Source organism: Schistocerca piceifrons, chromosome 6 (assembly GCF_021461385.2).
Source record: "Schistocerca piceifrons isolate TAMUIC-IGC-003096 chromosome 6, iqSchPice1.1, whole genome shotgun sequence".
In the NCBI taxonomy this organism is placed as follows: Eukaryota; Metazoa; Arthropoda; class Insecta; order Orthoptera; family Acrididae; genus Schistocerca; species Schistocerca piceifrons.
In genome coordinates, this window is record NC_060143.1 from 399,865,694 (window position 1) to 399,888,749 (window position 23,056).

The following is a 23,056-nucleotide window of genomic DNA, read 5'->3' on the forward strand; positions in this document are numbered from 1 at the left end:
AGTCCCATAGTGCTCAGAGCCATTTGAACCAAGATAGCGCGATTTAGCGGGCCTGTCAAGGTGTGGTGGGGTGCCTGTAGTTAGATTCACAATGTCAGAGCAATGAGTATAGTCATCTGCTGCGCAACGTATTATGATCAAGTGCGTAAAACCGCCCGAAATTTGAAAAACAGTGGTGTGACAGTTCGGGGACAGCACACTACGGTAGACTCAAGTGTACCGCAAAGCTAAAACAGTTTTTATGAAGACGAGAGGCCGTTGAGAATGCTCCTCACGGACATCGCACGAGGACCAGGGCATTGCTAGCCAGCTTACTGAAGGCAATCGTCGAATAACAGTTCCCGAAATTGCTACTGAGGTTCGCATAAGACACGGTAGTGCTCACGCGATCAGTACTGCTCCGTCCGAAAAGCTTCGTAAGGTCCAATGGTAGCGACTGACCTCCGACAGGCATCACTGGAAGCGGATATGGAGGGGCATGTGGTCATCATACCGCTATCCTGGCCGTTGTCAGTGTTCGTGACCGGAGCCGCCACTTCTCACTGCTTCTCAGTCAAGACCTCACAATGGCTGAGTACACCCAGCGTTCGGCAGATCCGGACGCTGACCCATCCTAGAGTTAGCCAAGCCCAACGGCGGTTAACTTCGCTGATGTGATGGGAACCGGTGTTAAAAGTGCGGCAAGGTCGTTGGCGATCATTACTAACAACCCTGTAATTCAGAAAGTCCCCGCAAAGTGAGTCACTCGTCTACTCACCGCACAGCACAAATTTCGTAGTTTCGAGGTGCGCAAACGGCAACTGACGCGCTACAAAACTGAAAGGGAGCATTTTGTGCACTGGACTGTCGCATGCGATGAAACGTGGGTGTACCATTACACCTAGGAATCGGAAAAAAAGCAGCATGGAACCGCGCAAAAAGGGCAAAAAGAATAAATCTGCACCTTCCAAAGTCAAAATCCGTCTCTCCGCGGGGAAGGTTTTCGCAACAGTATTTTTTTCATTTTAAAGGAGTTCTTCTGGTAGATTTTCTCCACGGGCATCGTACTATGAACGGTGCACACTACTGCCAACTTTTGCACATCGTCAGAAAAGGTGAGCATTTCCAATCCGGGATGAGAACGCTCAATCCCACACAGGTGCCCGAACTCAAGGAAGAATTCAGAAATGTGGTGAACCACGATAGAGCATCCTCTTTACAGTCTAGACTGAGAGGCCTGCGATTTTCATTTGTTTGCACCACTATAGCAAGCAGTTCGAGGACAAAGATTTGACGACGATGGCGCTGTCGGAAGCCTACGCGCGCAAATGGCTGGTGTCACAGCAGCTTTTATTCCACGAAATTGGGATCAAGAAACTGCCTATCCGCGGGGGAAAATTCATTTTCTATTCAGGAGGCTATGTAGAAAAATAAATTCGTGTGTATGCATTTTTCTGAAACTCGAATTTGAAAAAAAAAGGTCAGGTTTATATTTGAGTCTCCTTCGTAGAAGAAAGGGTAACGCCATGAATACTGAAATAAACATTCTGGTTGACACTCACGATAACCCGAATGATTGGATACCAAAACAGAAATCAAAACCACCTCCGATCTGAGCTATACCTTCCATACATTGCGTGTTCCTCAACGGGCCGTCGGTACAGTCGGAGACTTGAATCATTTGAAAAAACACAAAATCTCGATTCGTCTTACCATACTACGCACCTCCAGTTAGCTACTGTTCAATTTGTGTTTTGTCCATTCAAGTCGTGCAGCTTATGTGTCGCTGTGAGAAACGGCCTCTTGCGGATTACAAGACTCAAAATGTCCACTGTACGCGGTTCCCTTCGCCGTGTTCGCTGAGAACTTGGATGAGATCGACCTTTGTTCACTGACATCAGCACGTTGCTGTCGGGTTTGAAGCCGATTGTCACTGACAAAGCGTGACACTCAACTGTGGCCAGTGTCGGCTAGGATCACCAGTCTTCTTAGCCATGTTGCGTGGCCGCAAGTGGTCCATCATTCCATACGTTGGACAGTACACCTTGATATACCGACCATGTCTCCTGCACGTGACACTGTTCTCTGGTGGGCTTATTCTAAGACATGCGCGCTCGCATAGAGACACGCTACAGCGTGTGGTTTTTGCTGCAGCGCACAGGGAAATTAATATATTACTTCAGAGAGAAATAAACTTTTCGAATGCAGCAACTTCAGGAAGACCAAGCACTAAACACGGAGCAGCATGGGGAGTTTAGGCAGCTTCTGACGCAAATAGGGTGCGGGAGAACTAGTTCCACTTTCCACACAATGGGTGATGTTTCACAAGGAAAGCCATCTTCCCATTCCAATGAAGGAAGTGGTGTAGGCTTCAGTTTACCGTTCCGTTGACATCGTCGTAGTAAAAGACGGTGTAGTAGCTACTTTAGATCTGCAGGGGAGAAATTGGGTAATAAATCAACCGTGGCTTCTGCAAGGGGTCATCTCAACATTTATTTAAGGAAATTTAAATTCAGAATGCTGGACGTGGTCTGGAATCCTCACTTTTCCCAAATACGAACGAGGGGGTCATGCCTGCGTCAGCCGCCGTAACTCGTCATACAAATCCAGCAATATTTCATCCAGGCATACGCACGATATCTTCAGGTGACTGGCGCCGGTGACTACTCGAAAATAGACTTCAGACGAGAGTTCAGGGAACGACAAAAAGACCTTTGTGTTCGAAAATATGGAACGCTGCTACAGACAGCACAGTAGGAGATCTGAACTGCTGAAGTTCTCAGAAGACTGCTTCTAAGGGCAATGGAGTGCACTCAAACCATTTCAGATGATGTTGAAGGAATTACATTAGGAAATGAGATTCTGATAGTAGTGGACATTTTGTGCTACTTGGGCAGCGACACACCTGTCGAATGCAGAACTAAAGTTGATGTAAAATGTAGAAATAGAGAAATACGTTAACATCAAATATAACCTTACATATTAGGAAGTATTTTCTGCAAGTATTTGATGAGTGTACCCTTACGATTTGTAGCGATGAAAATAAAGTTGCTTTAAAATCTTCACGTAGGACAATCATTTGTTCGTGGGGCATTAACTTAAGGAAGTTAAGACAATGATCCAGAGAGCCATGTTGTGGGCGGAGTTGGCATCACTTTCTGATTACGGATACGCTAACAAGGCTGACCTAAAAAAAATCTCAGAGTCGACAACGAAGTTAGAAATATTTGAACGAATACTAGCGCACGATCCAGATGTCTTTAGTAACAGTGCACTCCTCTGCTTGAATTCAGTACTTTTTCACGACGGAACCTAATGTTGCTGGTGACAGTACTATTAATAAACCCCTCTAACATTAAAACTCGCAGAGTATATTAATTTTGTGGACAATTTTCATTCTTTTTATCTCCGGCTGTCGCTGAAATGCGATGTGGGCAATCTGGAGGGTAGCGTATGAGCTTCACAGAGACTTTTTTTCGGTCCCTTTCTGTTCTGCGGGACTGCTGAGCAGTATTACTGCGCATTTTTTCTGCCAGACATGCTCATTTCGCAACGCGAACATTACCAGACGCACTACTTTTAAAAAGAATTGCCAGACTTTTTCATTTTACATTACTTGTAACTGCGTAATAACTCATTATACAAAATTATGCTCTTTCATACGTTACGCGAACGTAACAAGACAAACGCTGTTCAGATTTAATTGCAAACCATCAGTAGTAAGCTTGAGAAGACTACTTAATTGCACGAACGTAGTGTATAGATAGTCAGGTCTCACAGGAGTAAATTTTCTTTGGGTGTGCCGTTGTCGTAAGCGAAACAAAACAGTAAAGCCACTGCTCGCGCCTTTCGTTTTTGAAGGACGCATTCGTGAAGTCTGACTACACTGAAGTCGTGTATTATCCCTTTTTCAGTGTAATATTTTCTTCACTTCCGGCCTCTCTGGACGTGATACACTTAGCAGCATCAAAAAAAGTTGATCTGCGAGTGTGACTTAAACTGTATCAAAAGTACAGAGAAGGGACACGCTTGCGATTACAATCAAAATTACAGTGAGTGGGTTTATAAAAAAATATATCTTATTTTACAAACCGATAGTATCTGCATTTCCATCTCAGCATGTGGTTGTTACTCCGTTCACAACATGGCTATCAGGATTTTTGTCATTACTGCCTCACGTCACTTCCCCACGAACAACTGATTTTTCTTGTGAAGTTTCAGAGCTCTATTACTTTCATCGTTGTTCTTGTGGTCTTCGTCCTGAAGACTGGTTTAATGCAGCTCTACACGCCAGTGTATGCTGTGCAAGTGTTTTCAACCCCGAGTAAATACAACAACATACATCAGTTTGAACCTGATTACTGTAGTAAAGCCTCGGTTACCCTCTATTCTTTGAATCCCGCCACATTTCCGTCCTTGCTATTCATTGACGTTCAAGGATATATCCTATCATATCTTCTTTTAACTAAGTTGTGCCGTAAATTTTTCTCCACAATTTGTTTTAATGCTTCCTCATTAGTTATCCGATCTATGCATCTAATCTATACCATTTCCTGTGGAATCGTATTTTAAGAGCTATTCCCCTCTTGTCTACTCCGTTTACCATCGACGTTTTACCTTACAGTTCTCAACTGTGAAGACTGTTCAGATGCAATTTTCCACGTCTGCTTAACTACTATAACGTACACTATGTGATCAAAAGTATCCGGACAAGTGTCTGAAAATGACTTACATGTTCGTGGCGCTCTCCATCGGCAATGCTGGAATTCAATATGGTGTTGGTCCAGCTTCCACTTTCGCAGACATACGTTCAATCAGGTGCTGGAAGGTTTCTAGGGGAATTGCAGCCCATTCTTCACGAAGTGCTGCACTGAGGAGAGGTATCGATGTTGGTCGGTGAGGCCCGGCATGAAGTCGGCGTTCCAAAACATCCCAAACGTGTACTACAGGATTCAGGTCACGATTCTGTGCAGGCCAGTCCATTATAGGGATGTTACTGTCGTGAACCACTCCACCACAGGCCGTGCATTATGAACAGGTGCTCGATCGTGTTGAAAGATGCAATCGCCATCTCCGAATTGCTCTTCAACAGTGGGAAGCAAGAAGGTGCTTAAAACATCAGTGTAGGCCCGTGATGTTACAGTGCCGCGCAAAACAACAAGGGGTGCAAGACCCCTCCATTAAAAACACGACCACACCATAACACCACCGCCTCCGAATTTTCCTGTTGGCACTACACACGCTGGCAGATGACGTTCACCTGGCATTCGCCATACCCACACCCTGCTATCGGATCGTCACATTGTGTACCGTTATTAGTCACTCCACACAAGGTTTCTCCACTGTTCAATCGTCCAGTGTTTACGCTATTTACACCAAGCGAGGCGTCGTTTGGCATTTACCGGGGTGATGTGTAGCTTATGAGCAGCCACTCGACCATGAAACCCAAGTTTTCTCATCTCCCGCCTAACTGTCATAGTACTTGCAGTGGATCCTGATGCAGTTTGGAGTTCCTGTCTGATGGTCTGCTATTACACATTACGACCCTCTCGGCGGTCTCTGTCAGTCAACAGACGAGGTCGGCCTGTACGCTTTTGTGTTGTCCCTTCAGTTTTCCACTTCACTGTCACATCGGAAACACTGGACCTGGGGGCTGTTTAGGAGTGTGGAAATGTCGCGCACAAAGGTATGACACAAGTGACACCCAATCATCTGACCACGTGAGTTCCGTGGAGCGCTCCATTCTCCTGTCTCACGATGTCTAATGACTACTAAGGTCACTGATATGGAGTACATGGCAGTAGGTGGCACCACAATGCCCCTAACATGAAAAACGTATGTTATTGGGTGTGTCCGGATACTTTTGATCACACAGTGTATGTAATAGGATGGGGGATTGTTCAGAAGACCAATCACATTAAATTCTAGTCTGATGAACTTTTCTGCTGTCGTCTCTATGTGCTTGGCCTCTTGAGAGGCCTCTTGTTAACGGGTTGGGATGGACCTTCATCCGCTGCCTGCAGCAGATCCTGTCGGGTTGGGAAGAGTTTTTGATTCACAAGCCGTGAAACTTGTCTTCAGTCCCTCTCAGTCATAATCGTTTTCCGAACACAATTACGACGTCGTCTTACGTGGCCACGTGTGTTACGCCATCGCCTTAGCAAGTCAGACACTCCGCAGCGAAACACTATCAAGTTCAACGACTTCACACATCACATGGCCATGGGCACTGCTGAACCAGATTTCCCTTTCTGTCATTCTGTCACTTCCTTATATTTACCCATTTTTACGTACAATGTTCACTTGAAACACAAATGTCTCACTGATCGCTCACTGCCTTATGCTCACGTAGAGCACGTAGAGGCAGTACGCGAAAGGTTCATCACTCGACTCTACCGCTGCACCGTCTGTACAGGCTTAACGATTCATCTGTGCGTGCGCATTGCGGTGACTAATCTTTTGTCCGGCGAGCTCATCTCACTTCCTAAACTAATCCCTTCGGCATGACTCCACACAATTCAACTACATTCCATTATCTTTGTTTGACTTTCATTTGTGTTAATCTTAAAACCGCTTTCCTAGATTTCGTTCAGTAGGTCTTCGAAGCCTTTTCCTTCTTTGGGAGCAATATAAAGTCATCAGAAGACCTCAACATTTTTATTTCTTCTCGCTGTGGTTTAATTCATTTTCCAAACTTCCTTTTAGTTTCTTTTACTGCCTTTTCTGCGTGCAGACTGCGTAATGTGGGGGCTAGACTACAAGCCATCTCATTATCTTGTCAACTACTCCCTCCCTGTCACGGCCTTCGCTTCTTAGGACTGCAGATGGTTTCTGCACAAGAAGTAGATAATCTTTCCATAATTGTACTTTATTCCTAATAACGTCTGAATTTCAAAGATTGTATTCCTGTCAAGAGCTTTTCCTAAATCTCCGAGGGATAGTCATAACTTAATTACCATCTCTACCCAGTCAAGCTGCGACCATGGAATGTGGCGACGGTGGCAGTCCTCCTCCACAAATTCACCCTTCAATCGGACACAAAATTAGCATTTTGGCCGCTCACGAAACGTTCCACCTCCAAAATCGCCTCGTTGTGAAACGAAGTATTCACTGGATGACGTGTCAAGAGCCCAAATTTGAGAGCAAAAGAAGTAGGACTGTGTCATGTGAAGAATGATCTACTTCGTCGTGGTGGAGTAAAAGCACTCTCTTGCACAGTGAACAGCTTCATCTCGAGAGCCTTCCACAACCTCTCAACGAGGTTTACATAGTACACCGCTGTGCTGTTTCTCCTTATGTGCTGGTTAGTTAGTTAAATTCGAGTTCCGTGGATCATTTGCACAACAAACTTTAATAGTGTGGAACGAGTCATTTTACAGTGACATTGCAAATTAATTTGTAAATATGGTTACATGTTGAACATTTCCAGGTGGTTTTTTAGTTTAAACAATCTATACATGTGAGTTAGTAATTCCTGTCAACCACCATTAACACATTACAATAACAGAAATTTTTCTACAGAACACAATGATTTGTCAAGGAGAAACCTCTTCAGTTGCTTTTCAAATTTTGCTTTGCCATTTGTCATACAGTTTATATCTCTGGGCAAGTTATCAAAAATTTTAGATGCAGCACTGGGCACCCCTTTTTGTGCTAAGGATGCCCTTAATGTTGAGTAACGAATTAATTTTAATTTTAATAATCAACAGCCTCAGTTGCACCGTTTACCTAGAATTTACCTAGGTTTCAATCGGGATAACCCAACCTTCTTCGGAATAACAGTAACTACCGTTTGTCCATAGTGGACATTGTCAAGCTAAAACTACAAATCCATAAATTATCGTCAGACTGTAAAAACTTATCTGAAACTGCCTCGCCCCCACTTCGCGACCGCGATGCGGCAGCCACGAGTGCTGTACTGGAACAACTGGAACTCGAGACAAAGCGTTGCGAAGAACTGTCCACTGTCCAGAAGTGTGGTTTTGCTCCATGGAGGTCCAAAAGTGATTCATCGTCAACTTGACCCACAATGGCTGGCTTTTCGCCTCTTTCCGCGCTGGCGAATCCACACGTTCCCCTGTTTGCTTTGCTCCTTTGCCTTTCATCATTGTGATACATCGAACATTCTTCCACGTTGATTAGGCAGTTAAGTGTATTGGCCTGACACAGCTGCATTTCCGCTGCTGCCTCGGTTTTTCAAAGTTCTTCAAGTCAGCGGAAACATGTTCAGAAAGTCGTTCAAGACGTTAAAAGCTGCTCCGTGATTCAGTTTCACTTTACCCACTATCGCCTCGATTATAATACGCCGATCTTCGACCACCAGGGCCTCCAATTCTATTGCGATTCCCGATTTTTCAGAAGGAGATGATCTACCCCTAACATCTTCGTCATTCACACTTGTCTGATCACACTGAAAGCGTCAACGCCACCAGATCACTCTGTCACATGATGGGGTACTACTGTCCTACACGTCCATCGACTCCGCGCGGATTGTTGTAGCATTTCTTAACATGAAACACAGAAAACGAATTACCGCACGATACACCACTTCATAAATGGGCTTCGCCATTTGCTTTCGGCTCCACTAATGGTGTGCTACGGTACTGTGCCTATGGGATTTCAATGTATGCCAGAATTTAAGACTTGTGCCTAACATCGAGTATAGATTTGAGTGTCAGGAAGTCGTTTCTGAAAGTATTTATATGGAGTGTAGCATGTATGGAAGTGAAACATGGACGATAAGTAGTTTGGACAAGAAGAGAACAGAAGATTTCGAAATGTGATGCTACAGAAGAATGCTGAAGACTATATGGGTAGATCACATAACTAATGATGAGGTATTGAATAAAATTGGGGAGAAGAGAAATTTGTAGCACAACTTGACTAGAAGAAGGGATCGGTTGGTAGGACACGTTCTGAGGCATCAAGGGATCACCAATTTAGTATTGGAGGGCAGCGTGGAGGATAAAAACCGTAGAGGGAGACCAAGAGATGAATACACAAAGCATATTCAGAAGGATGTTTGTGGCAGTAGATACTGGGAGATGAAGAAGCTTGCACAGGATAGAGTAGCATGGAGAGCTGCATCAAACCAGTCTCTGGACTGAAGACTACAACAACAACACCTAAAAACAATGGAAAATATTATTACCTAACTTTATTTGTTTGAAACGATAGTTAGAACTTTATGACTACCTCTCACAAATACTAAAAATTTGGATTTTCCTTCAGTCTGTCTTCTAAGATTATTCGGTCAGTATTGCTTGCCATATACCTGTATTTCGGTGGATCAAAATTAATCTTCCCCTACATCGTTTCTTATAGCTTTTTTTCATCTTCGAAATTATATCGCAAAATATCTAGGACTAACTATCCAGAGCGACCTTGGGTGGAATGAACAGACAAAAAAATTGGCAGGAATGGCAGAATGCCAGACTAAGATTCATAGGAAGCATCTTAAGGAAATTTAACTACAATTAACTAATTACAAGGCGCTTGTTTGACCGATTCTTGAGTACCGTTCATCAAACTTGGAAGATTACCGGTAAGACTGTTAGAAGGGACCATTTACCAGAGCGATACAGAGATGTTCCACAAACTCCAGTGGCAGAGGCTAGAAGAGGTTTACTACTGAAATTTCGAGAGGCTACTTTCCGGGAAGATTCGGACAACATACTACTACTACTACTACACACGTGGACGTTGTTGCGGTCTTCAGTCCAAAGAATGGTTTGATGCAGCTCTCTAAGCTACTGTATCATGTACAAGGCTCTTTATCTCAAAAGAAACATTGAAACTTACATCCTTCAAAATCTGCTTACTACATCCATCTCTTGGTCTCCCTCTGCGATTTTTACCCCCCCCCCCCCCCCAAACTTTCCTCCAATACTAAACTGATGATTCCTTGATGCCTCATAACCTGTCGCATCAAGTGATTCCTTCTTTTAGTCAATTTTACGCCACAAATTTCTTGTCTTCGCAATTCCGTACAGTACCTCCTCATTACTTACGCGATCTACGCATCCAGTCTTCACCATTCTTCTGTAGCACCAGAATTCAAAAGCCTATATTCTCATCTAATCTAAACTTTCTATCGTCCTCGTTTCACCTCCTTATGGCTACACTTCATAGACGTACCTGGATAAAAAGACTTCCTCACACTTAACTCTAAATTCGATTTTAACATATATCTCTTCTTCATAAATCTTTTCGTTCCACTGCCAAACTAAATTTTATATCCTCTCTACTTCGACCGTCATCAGTTATTTTGCTGCCCAAATAGTAAAACGCATCTATTACTCCTTAATTTCCTTGTAGGTGGAATCTATCTTTCCCCTTGTAAAATATGCCTCTAATACCTTACATTTTCCCTCTAGCCATTCCTGCTTAGACATTTTGCACTTCCTGTCAGTCTCATTTTTTAGACGTTTGTATTCTCTCTCGCCTGCTTCTTTTGTCGAAGTTTTATATTTTCTCCTTTCATGAATTAAATTCAATATCTCCTGTGATACTCAAGGATTTCTACTAGGCCCTGTCGTTTTACCTAATTGATCCTCTGCTGCCTTCACTACTTTATCTCTCAAGACTACCCATACGTCTTCCATTGTATCCCTTTTCCCTGTTGTAGTCAGCCGTTGACTAATGCTCTGTCTGAAACTCTCAACAACCTCTCATTGTTTTAGTTAATCTAGGTCCCATCTCTTTAATTTCCTCCCTTTTTGCACTTTCTTCAGTTACAATCTACGGTTCATAGCCAATAACTTGTGAGCAGGGTCCATATCGGCCCCTATAAATGACTAACAATTTAAAATTTGGTTCCGAAATTTATATATTACCATTATATAACCAACCTGAAGCCTCCCGGTGTCTCCAGGTTTCTTCCACATACACAACCTTCTTTCGTGATTCTTAAACCAAGTGTAATCGAGGATTAAATTATGCTCTGTGCAAAATTCTACCTCATAAATCGCGGGAAGTGGCCACGATGAGAAAATTCGAGAAATTAGAATTAACACAGAGGCTTTACCTACAATCATTCTTCACACGTTCCATTTTCCAGACGAACAGGGGAGTGAGGATCAGTCAGTGGAACCAGAAGTACACTCCGCCACACACCATTATGTGGCTTGCGGATTATGGATGTAGATGTAGATTTTCAGTCTTTGGGGTGCGCTCATGTTGCTGTATTAGTATGCAAGATCTTTGTGTTCGCTGCCCACATATTAGTATTTAAAATTCCAAAACAAATTCTGTGGCTGCTGCATCTAGTTAGGTGAGGAAGACAGTTAGGCGCCGCTCGAGGTGGTCACGTAGCAAAAACAGCTGTTACTATCCGCGAGCGTGGCGGCGCAAGCCCCGTGTTAGTGCCCAAGTGGAGAGCTGGGTTAATGCGAGTTAGGCTGCGGGATGCTGGGTGCAAGCTGGGCATTCGGTTACGGAGCTGCAATCCCGCAGTCGGGTAAGAATTCCAGCTAGCCACGGCCGCAAGTTCTAATTGGGAAACGGCCGGCCGCAGAGGCGGAGGAAGTAATTTAAACAGTGGCCCTTGCAACCGCGGCTGGCTGCCTGCCAAGGGCCTGCAATCATGGCCACAAATTGCAGTATCCATTTCGCGCTACGCGCAGACGCACACAAACAGACACACTACGATTAATGGGCAGAGAGGAATGGGACAGGGGAGAAACAGACAAAAGCAGAAACCCGGCACACCAACACATATCACAATCCAAAATGGCTAATTTATTTCATGTTATCAACTTAAAAAGTACAGTATTCTGGGTGGCCATAAATTATTCACTCAATTAAAGCTTTCCCCACATTTCCTTTCCTAACGTAAGGTTACTACCGTCAATAGTGATATGACGCACTCAATTGTACACTTTACGCATCACTGGTTCTCCGGACTATTCGGAATGCGTCTCTTCAGGCAGGTGGGAATTGTCTTGCTGTTTCACTCAACAAAGCCCAAGTGTTCCTGGTCACGTGCCTTTATATGATATGAGGGCGAGGGCAGTCGTCTTCCAGGTTTCGCGTGGAACGGCCGTATACAATTGAGCCGTATCAGTGATATGTGAACTGGTAACAGATGTTGATGAGCTGTGTGCCCGGTAGTTTTCCGTCGAACGGTAGGGTAACAGTGAATCATTAATCCGTTCACTCGTGGAGGGTAATGCACATGAGATCGACGGACAAATCGCAATTCTTATGCAGTAGCATTCGTTGATGAGCTGTACCATTATATGAACAGTTACGAAGACTACCCTGAAGTGTTATAGCGTGACGGATTAATTTGGAAAAGCGATACAGCAAAGGGAAACTAAAACTTGGAACTAAACTTGACTGCTATTATGAGCACAATAGGCAGGAAGTGTGCTACTTACGGACTCAATAAACTAAGTCAGTGGAATGAACCCTTCAAAGCAACCCTTTTCGCTTAAAACGAAGACTGAAGCGCTAACTTTCTATAGTACTACACTAAGTGTTTGGAATCATTACCAAGATGATACTCTAGGATGGTAAGAGAGATGTTCAGGGAACAGAAATCGGAATATTTGCGAGAAAGCCGACATTGTTCTTGATTAACAGTGTTCGGTAACCTTAAAAAATCGGTATTCAAGATAGCGTCTGAAATAATTTTACTGGCGAGGAATAAGGATGCATACAGAGGCATAAAAACAGCCACTTTTTACCTCATTCCACTTTAATGGTATAGGACAGGATGCCTAAATATTTGTAGGAATTGCCTTACGAAATGTGCTGTACAGTGAACTGCTGTTTATACAGGGATCGGACAAAAATATGAAAAACCGCGAGAACGTATATTTGAACGCAAACTAAAAAGCTAGCCTGTCGTATTTGACCACGAATGATACCTGTGCAATATCCTCAATACGTTGAAAATGTCTGTCATGGAATGAACAGTGCTTCTGTAGTTATGAGTGCATTATATAAGAGCTAAGTGAATTCGAACCAGGGCAAATTGTTGGTGCACTTATGGCCGGTACTTTCGTACCACGCCAGTCAAAAGAGTGTCGTGCTTCAAGAGGCACGGTACCGAAGATTTGTAATGCATACAGGGAAAGCGGAAAAACATCATCCGATACGGCACAACGCTGATGAAAATGTCTGTCTGGTTATCGTGACAGAGGATTGTGACGAAAAAGAAAGTCACTGCAGAACTGACAGCAGGGAGGGAGCTCCGTAATCAAAGAAACTGCAGGGCGAGAGCCGGCCGCGGTGGTCTAGCGGTTCTGGCGCTGCAGTCCGGAACCGCGGGACCGCTACGGTCGCAGGTTCGAATCCTGCCTCGGGCATGGATGTGTGTGGTGTCCTTAGGTTAGTTAGGTTTAAGTAGTTCTAAGTTCTAGGGGACTTATGACCTAAGATGTTGAGTCCCATAGTGCTCAGAGCCATTTGAACCATTTTTTTTGCAGGGCGAGCTCGAATTACAAAACCACTTATCAGTAATACAAATACCCGCAACAGGATACATGGTGCTAAAACCATAAACCCTGACTATGGAGCAATGGAAGAATGTCATTTGGTCAGATGAGTCCTGTTTCAATTTTCGAATTTCTGACCAAATGAAACATGGCAGGGGCTGGGTAATCATTTTGGCAGCAATATCGTGATATTCCATAGTCTCTATGGTTATTCTGCTACGTCGTATTACAGCCTAGGATTATATGATCATTTTAGCTGGTCGGTTTCGTTCCATGGTACAATACAATGTATTTTTCCGAATGGTGGTGCTGTGTTCTAAGGTGACAGGAGTGGTGATACCACAGCTCGCATAGCCCAGGAGTGACTTTGTAAGCACGAGGATGCCATCTGGCCACCAATCACCAGATCTCAATATTACTGAGCCTTTGCAGACTACTTTGGAGAGACGATTCCGTGATCGCTATCCACCTCCATCGTCGTCACCTTAGTCTGTGGCTATTTTACGAGAATAATGCTTTACGACTTCCTTGTAAAACATGTAGGACCTGTATTTATCAATTCCGAGATTACTGGAAGTTGAATTGAATGCAAACAGTTTTCCTACCCCGTATTAGGCGTGGTATTGTGTCTTGGTTGTTTCCATATTTTTGTCCATCCCCTGTACGTGTACATAAAGATTTAATTTAGCTTAAATGAAAATGTTCAAATTAAAGCAAGTTTTCTAGGATTGGGAGGGGAAGTAGCTCACTGAATACCATAACACACTGCAAGAAGACAGTAAGAATGACGACCATCTGTCCAAAAGGCAAGACTACGTGGAATAATGGCTCCTGGCGCGGTTAAAGGTCAAATAAGTTATAAATCAATAGGAATTTGTACACAGAATCGACAGCAAGGTCTCTGACAGTTTAAAGGAACTCTAAGTGTCTTATTTCTAAAGCGTCAGAGGCGACAGCGGAAACGACACAAAAAACATTTTACCGAAGTCTACCGAAATCTAACCGGTGTCTTAGCTAGTGGTCTCCATCCTAAAATCAACAACGCGCTATGTTCCTGATACATAAAACAAAAATAAAAGTGAACTGCGTAACAAATCAGACCAAAAGATTAACCATAGCGTATGGCATTCGAGCTATTCCCACCAGGATTAATGGAGACGAAAAGTTCCTTTAGTGCCTGTTCTTAGTGTTCAGGTAGTTGTCCAGTATTATACTTGCAACAACAGGCAAATCTCAAATTCTAAGAATCCTCCTATTGTTACATAATGTATCACAAAAGACCAAAATTAAATTTGTGTAGACTCGAGAATAAACTCGTCGTTAATACTTTTTTTATTTTTGTCATTTGCTTAAGTATATCCATCCTTCAATTGCAAAAAAGGAAGTCATTTCCTACTGGTTGCACTATCAGTGCGGTGAGAGTTTGGCGTGGCGTGTTAGACACAACCCCCTCCATTAAAATTTCCCATCCCGTATTGCTCTACGTGGGATCACATTAAAGACACAGCTTACGGAACGAAAATTAAGGACTTGCCAGAATTATGGAATAGTTCTGGAAATGAAGTATCCTCAGTAATAGTAGACGTAATCCACAAAACGTTGAATCAATACGTAAATGCAATGTTATCAGGGCTCCCTAGAAAGTTTTTACAGACTAATAACTCGCACTGAAAACGTTTTCAGTTTATGGCGTAACATAAAACTTGTCTCTGTATCCCTTTCTGCATTATAGTTACCGTAATATGTAATCAAGTCAATAATTTATGACCACCCTGCACATAAATATAATAATAAATCTGTTTTCTTTTTCTCCATCGAATTTATTTAAAACACGACCATTGTTTCACCAAAATAGAGAATTTGAAAATCAATTATTACAGAATCGCCTGATATTTCACCCAGCTGCATATCACCTACCTTACTTCGCCTCTCTCCTCTCTATAAATCGATGATGAGCTTAAAATCGAGCATACCGTTCGATATGGTACTTCGTGGATCCAGAACACAATCTAATACACACAGTACACACAGATTGCGAATCTAAAAATATTTTATGAGTATGACAATAAAATATGTGAATGTTTACAACTTATTTGAGTCGAGACTTATTTCAGTTGCGATAAAATGCATTTCTATCCTTTATTTTTATATATTTTAGATGACAGTTGCCTGGTTGTGGATTTTTTTTATTTATCTTAACATGTTTCATCTACTCGCATAAGGACTTCCAAGCAGGTTTCAATTACTTCGAATTTCCTGTGGAAGTGATATGGTGCATTCCATTATGTGTGCTCCATGGAGTGTAAAGTTATGTAATGGACATATAATATTTATCCACAATGTTACAGACCTCTCGCGACTTTTTCCATTTTATACTGAATAATCCTAAAAGTAGTTCCTATCTTTCACAATAATATTCAACACGAACATATACTCTGCATTAAGTATCATCAGTATACAGTATTGATCTGCTCTCTGAATGCTTCTATTATTTAGATTCAGCACCACAGTATGCTCCTCAGAGACAATATTCTGACGTATGAGGCTTGTTTGCTACGTCCTGTATATAAGCGATCTATGATTTTCACTAGTGAAAACAGTACACTATTTTTCTACAGTCTCTCCATCGAATATGCACACAGCTCAACAAAGCTCCCATTTTTTTCATCCCATAAGTAGATTTTGTAAAATTCTGCGTAAAACGACGTTGTGGAAGTGATGCCTTCTTCGTCTGCTACCTATATCTTCCACCAACTCAAATTTTCATGTTATAGGACATGCGAAAAAATTTTTTCGAGTAAGATGGGAAAGGGTCAGTTAGAATAATAAATGATGCCCTTTTGTCATAGCGAATGCTACTGCGTTGGTTGGAGCGTTATACTCGTGAAAGACCAGTCCTATTTCAGTCGACGTCTCGCACAGACGATTTAGTAATGAAGGGTATTACGGCCTATCTAAGGTTCTGCACTGAACCAATAACGTAGCACATTAAGGTTCGCTATTGTTTTCTCTCTGTCCAAGAAATCTACCAGGATGATGTCCTCCAAATCAGAAGTAGCAGTAGCCATCGTCTACCCCTGTATCGAAAATGCAGTCTGACAAAGACTCGCATTCGTAAGAGGCAGCGTTAAAATCTTCATTTCTCAATCCAGATTTATGTTACTTGCGATTTCCGCAAAACACTTAAGATGAATACCGTGTTGTTTTCAAAACAACACGTCCGAAGTCCTGTTCCATCCTTGTCCAATGCGAGATAGAGCTGCATCTCTGACGATCACGTTATTGGTGGAGCGTTAGACCGTCATCATCCTGTTTTACTCTCACGAGTATTTGTCCATAGTTTTGATTTATGCGTCGACTCTGAAGTGTCCTAGAATCAAAATTCATTGACAGCCTGGAATCAATGTGAAATTTCCTGGATGTTGCGTGTATTTATCGACAGATTGTACTTTGATATGTTCTCCCGCATCCATTATCGGTCGAAAGTAAGTAGTAAGCCTAAGTTAAGTTTTATGTGCTTTGTAGATTCTTTGATTATACGTTTTGTCGCTGGGATTCGAATAAATTAATACTACAAACGCTTTAAGATTATTGTTATGTGAGATACTTAAGAGTTTATGTTGCATTAAATAAATGGTGCTTTCACACGACATTCTGTAACTCCGAGTTCGCGAATCACAAGCCAGAACGACTATATCGTGTGCCAGAACTACTGCATCGCGTCCCAGTACGATAAAATCCACCTTACATAAGTTTTCGTGTCACCCGTTTCGTGCAGAACTATTCGTTCCCTGCGTCACGTAGCCTTCAACCTGAAATTAGGTCGGCTCTTGGTGGGGAGAGACATAGACAGCAAATCAGCACTTATATCACCGTTGTATTTGTGCTGTGCAAATTCTTTGAATATTCACGGTACCTTCTAGGTCGAAAAAAGAATGATACAAATGTTCTTTTTCTCAGTTGAGTCTTATGCAAGTAATCACCATTGTATCTTGTGATAAGTGACAAGTATTTTCACGCAAGAACATGCCTGTATAGTTATTCATCCCGTAATCATTCATTTTGAAATTTTTCGTTACATATCACGACGTCCAGTGACAGACTGCTTATCGTTTCATCCTCGTTGCCTCCGACGCAACTCATCAGTACCCGTTCAAATAGATGCTTACGGCTCCAGGCTCAAATCATATCCATCCACTTCGTTTCTCGACAGCAAAGTTTTCCAACACCTTCAATTTAGACCTTTCAAAAATAAAAAAAACCTTTTTTTTCCTTTTTACCCTGCTTCGTATATCACAGATCTCGTTAAGCCGTTGAAATAGCAGCTAATGAATAACTGCAGTTCACATCCATTTGAGACTTTCGAAGGCTTTTTGAAGTTGATTACGAATGCCAGACCATTTTAGTAAGAATTCCTGGTCTTTCACAGAACTTTACTGCACTTATCGAACGACCTTCGTAATTATTAACCACAAGCGCAAATAATACGGTAAAATTACGTAGGATACTTCCACCAGTGTACCTCTCCGACAGAGGATCATCTATCCTTTGTCCTTTCTTCTTTAATTAATTTGTCTTTACATTGTTTCGTTCCTAGTTATCCCAGTGTGATGAGAGTATTGAGTTTCGTTACGCTCCACCCACCACAAGCCCAGAGAAAGGAAGCGTTTCATTGCCCCTGTCCGATACAACGGCCGCAGCACTGATCGCGGCAGCCTACCGGTAACGAGTCGTGTTTGCAAGTTCGCCTCTCCATTCAAAGATGAAACAATGGTCAGTTTTAAATTACTCAAGCATAAAGCCGAAACAAATTCAGACTGCTTTTACCTGTGAAGTACAAAATTGTTGAAAACTACATAAGAAAAGTTTTCTGCCCATGTACTATCTATGATACGGGCATAAGTCACAGTTGGCATTTTATTTCACTGATATAGGTTTCTGTTATTTAGAGTTTGGAACTGTACAGACTATGTATAGAATCAAGCTACTTGGCAATGCAGATACTCACATAACCTGGTTTCCTGACGTCATATCCGCATTGTTTGTTCTTGATAATTTCCTGCAACAACAAGAAATGATCAAAATAGGAAATACAATAACATGTTTCAGAGTTCAGAGTAACTGGAAAGGTGCGTCGTTCCACTACATGAAACCGAATAAAACTGAATAAACCCGTCAGCATAAAAATTGAAAACTTTTTAAAAATAAGTTTTGACACGCATCCATTCTTATTCCAGCCACACGTTTTCTAAAAAGAAATTTAAATTTAATGGTGTATCGACAAGCCACATGAATGAACCAGAAGGTTGATCGTGCAAGAATGGATGCCCGTGGTGTAGGGGCGCCAATGCGTGAAAGCGAGGAAGAAGCCTTTATGTTTAGCACGACGCGACGCCCTGTCCTGTACGACCAATATGACAGTCCCCTTCACCTCCTTACAATCTGCGCCTTATTTCTTCGATGAAGGCTGATCTTTGAAGGGGGAGGGGCGGTAATCACCTGGCTCCTCTCATGATCACAATGTTCTTGCTAATAGCAAGCAGAAGCTCAACTGCATCACAACTAATTTGACGCAATTTGGGAAAATCAATGAGAGGTATTCTACATGAGAAATAAAAATAAATAATAAAACGATGTCAGAGAACTGCAAGTTCATACTGAATGGAGGCACCTGCAACTCCATTAGTATCAGTCAATCTTAACTCTGTTCAAATATGCCTCTCAAAGCCTGACAGTATCAACAGATCATGGTGTCATCCTCAGTCGATAGGCGTCACCGGATGCGGATATGAAGGGGCATGTGGCCAGCATACCGCTCTCCCGGTCGTTGTCAGTTTTCGTGACCTGTGCCACTACTTCTCAGTGAAACAGCTCCGGAATTGGCCTCACAAAGGCTGAGTGCACTCCGCTTGCCCACAGCACTCTGCAGACCCGGACGGTGACCAAAGTGCCAGCCACGCTCGGCTGCGCCTAGCTTCGGTCATATGGCGGGAACCGGTCTTTCCACTATGGCAAGGCCGTTGGCACCACTCAGTCAAATACTTATAGTTATATTGTAAACATATTTGGGAATTGTTTATTGAATAGGGTTCCATCTTGGTTCCGCACAACCCTAAACGTTATCAACTCTAGATCTAAACGGCCTGCCCATCCAAGTGCACTGGTGTTCAAAACTCAAGGACGGAAGTAATTTTCTCATGTAGTTTACCTGCCATGTAAAATATCTCGACGAAATATGGTCCATACACAGAATGAACTGCTACAGCATAGTACAGAAGGTAACTGGAAGACATAAATGAGACTAGCAGAAACGACAATTTTATTCAAAGACAATAATTGCACTGAAGTCACGCGATTTGTGATGGTTGCTCCTTTCAATACGGCACACTCACCGGTCAGCATTATTGGGACACTGTACTGCTTCCTTACATGCATCGTTTAAGGGGTGCATTCGGCCCTGACTTGATTTTTATGGATGCCAATGAACGACCGCATTGAACAGCAGAGATGGAAGATCTCTTAGTATAAAGGAATGTTCGGCGTCAGCTGTAGAATATTTGAGAATAAATGAAAATTTATGTCGGACGGGATTCGAACCCGGATAGTCGAATTGGTTAAGCGACCGATAGCGACAAGCAGGAAAACCGGGTCTCGAGCGCCGGTCGAGAACAAATTTTCATTTGTTTTCAAATATTGTACAGCTGATGCGGAACCATAATCGCAATTTGCGAGTTGATTCACAACTACCATTTAATTGTTTCATTTTGTCCGTCAGGGGCTCCGAGCATGTCAAACCTACAACGCGATGTTTGTGCATTCTATGATCTGTGGCATAGTGTAACTTAACTCTGCTGTTTTTGGCATGATTAATGTTGAGCTCTTACTCTTGTTCCATCCATTGTGGATTTTATTTACTGTTACATGAATTTAGGTATAGACCTTCGCTACTCATAAAATCTGTACTATTTATTCTGCATTTATTTAGTAAGCCTTCAAAGGTCACTGCATGAGCCATTTCATAATGCTGCACTAAATTTTTCATTTTCCGTGTCTTTAGCATCGCATACTTACAACCAAGTTAGTAAACCATGCCCAGCGGAAGTGTCAGCAGCTGAGTACGTCCTCATCAGCTACGATTTCATACATTTTCTGTCCGTGTCTGTTCAAACCGTGTTTGTTTTACATGTATATACAGGGTGTTACAAGAAGGTACGCCCAAACTTTCAGGAAACATTCCTCACACACAAAGAAAGAAAATATGTTACGTGGATATGTGTCCGCTTACTTTCCATGTTAGAGCTCATTTTATTACTTCTCTTCAAATCACATTAATCATGGAATGGAAACACACAGCAACAGAACGTACCAGCGTGACTTCAAACACTTTGTTACAGGAAATGTTCAAAATGTCCTCCGTTAGCGAGGATACATGCATCCACCCTCTGTCGCATGGAATCCCTAATGCGCTGATGCAGCCCTGGAGAATGGCGTATTGTATCACAGCCATCCACAATACGAGCACGAAGAGTCTCTACATTTGGTGCCGGGGTTGCGTAGACAAGAGCTTTCAAATGCCCCCATAAATGAAAGTCAAGAGCGTTGAGGTCAGGAGAGCGTGGAGGCCATGGAATTGGTCCGCCTCTACCAATCCATCGGTCACCGAATCTGTTGTTGAGAAGCGTACGAACACTTCGACTGAAATGTGCAGGAGCTCCATGGTGCATGAACCACATGTTGTGTCGTACTTGTAAAGGCACATGTTCTGGCAGCACAGGTAGAGTATGCCGTATGAAATCATGATAACGTGCTCCACTGAGCGTAGGTGGAAGAACATGAGGCCCAATCAAGACATCACCAACAATGCCTGCCCAAACGTTCACATAAAATCTGTGTTGATGACGTGATTGCACAATTGCGTGCGGATTCTCGTCAGCCCACACATGTTGATTGTGAAAATTTACAATTTGATCATGTTGGAATGAAGCCTCATCCGTAAAGAGAACATTTGCACTGACATGAGGATTGACACATTGTTGGATGAACCATTCGCAGAAGTGTAGCCGTGGAAGCCAATCAGCTGCTGATAGTGCCTGCACACGCTGTACATGGTACGGAAACAACTGGTTCTCCCGTAGCACTCTCCATACAGTGACGTGGTCAACGTTACCTTGTACAGCAGCAACTTCTCTGACGCTGACATTATGGTTATCGTCAACTGCACGAAGAATTGCCTCGTCCATTGCAGGTGTCCTCGTCGTTCTAGGTCTTCCCCAGTCGCGAGTCATAGGCTGGAATGTTCCGTGCTCCCTAAGACGCCGATCAACTGCTTCGAATGTCTTCCTGTCGGGACACCTTCGTTCTGGAAATCTGTCTCGATACAAACGTGCCGCCCCACGGCTATTGCCCCGTGCTAATCCCTACATCAAATGAGCATCTGACAACTCCGCATTTGTAAACATTGCACTGACTGCAAAACCACGTTCGTGATGAACACTAACCTGTTGATGCTACGTATTGATGTGCTTGATGCTAGTACTGTAGAGCAATGAGTCGCATGTCAACACAAGCACCGAAGTCAACATTACCTTCCTTCAATTGGGCCAACTGTCGGTGAATCGAGCAAGTACAGTACATACTGACGAAACTAAAATGAGCTCTAACATGGAAATTAAGCGTTTCCGGACACATGTCCACATAACACCTTTTCTTTATTTGTGTGTGAAGAATGTTTCCTGAAAGTTTGGCCGTACCTTTTTGTAACACCCTGTATGTAGATCCATTAAGTGTCTGTCTTAACCCTACCTTCCCCACCCTTGCTTATCTTGTTTTAACATTGCATCCTTATGTTTCCATCCCATCCCTTTCTTGTTGGAAAGACAAGAGTGAGTGCATGTGATTGTGTATTGTGTTTTCAAGGTGCCTGGTTGTAGATGAACTTCCCGCCTGCTACTGTGACAGTTTAGCCAACTCTTGTACAGGCTTAGAGTGAGGCAAAGATGTTCGGTTCCTTCCGGTCGAAGCTTTACTGTGCTGAAGTTGGCAGGGTGCGGAAAGGGTTTCCTCTGACCACTTCCGCAACACGTGTGGACCCCGATTTTGCTATACTGCTCTTCACTCGTTCCTGGGACTTTGGTGAATGAGGCTGCTCGTGGGAGCTTATTTGCAGTAGACGAGTATACTAACTGAGATGGGGTAAGTTTCAGCCTAGCTGAAGAATTAACGCATTTATTTTGCAGCTTCAGATCTTAATAATCATGTGGTATAGCTTGTTTATTTTACGGAGTGTCTGGGTTTTGCAGTCATTGCGATTTTTATAGGTAGTTACCTTGTTCTTCCGAAACTTAAGAATGTGGAAGCTACGGCTGGTTTCAGCTGGTATCCTCATTTACCGGTGTGAACGTGCTAGCGTTTCTTATATTCTTAATTTTTCTGTTTTGATAGTTTCATTTCTATTCCGTAATTTCTGTCCATTAGTATGTGTTCTGTTCTTTGTTCTATCCCAAATAGTGTACGCTTTACAGAGCTTCAGTTCTCAGAATCTGTTTCCTCTGGCAATTACTTTGCGGTAATTTTCTTACGTGGTTCATTCTTTCACCAGAATAAACGATTTTCAAAATGTTCGTATTTTCTCCTGA

At 42.7% G+C, this 23,056-nt stretch overlaps 1 protein-coding gene across 1 annotated transcript in view; it reads right to left on the bottom strand.

Annotated features, from left to right (window-relative positions):
• LOC124803345 (tetraspanin-5) overlaps nt 1-23,056 on the bottom strand; it is a 310,102-nt gene that overhangs the window by 27,441 nt on the left and 259,605 nt on the right. The window contains exon 8 of the mRNA XM_047264531.1: nt 18,430-18,480. Within this exon, the coding sequence (XP_047120487.1) occupies nt 18,430-18,480 (51 nt within the window). The remainder of the gene's footprint in view (nt 1-18,429; nt 18,481-23,056) is intronic.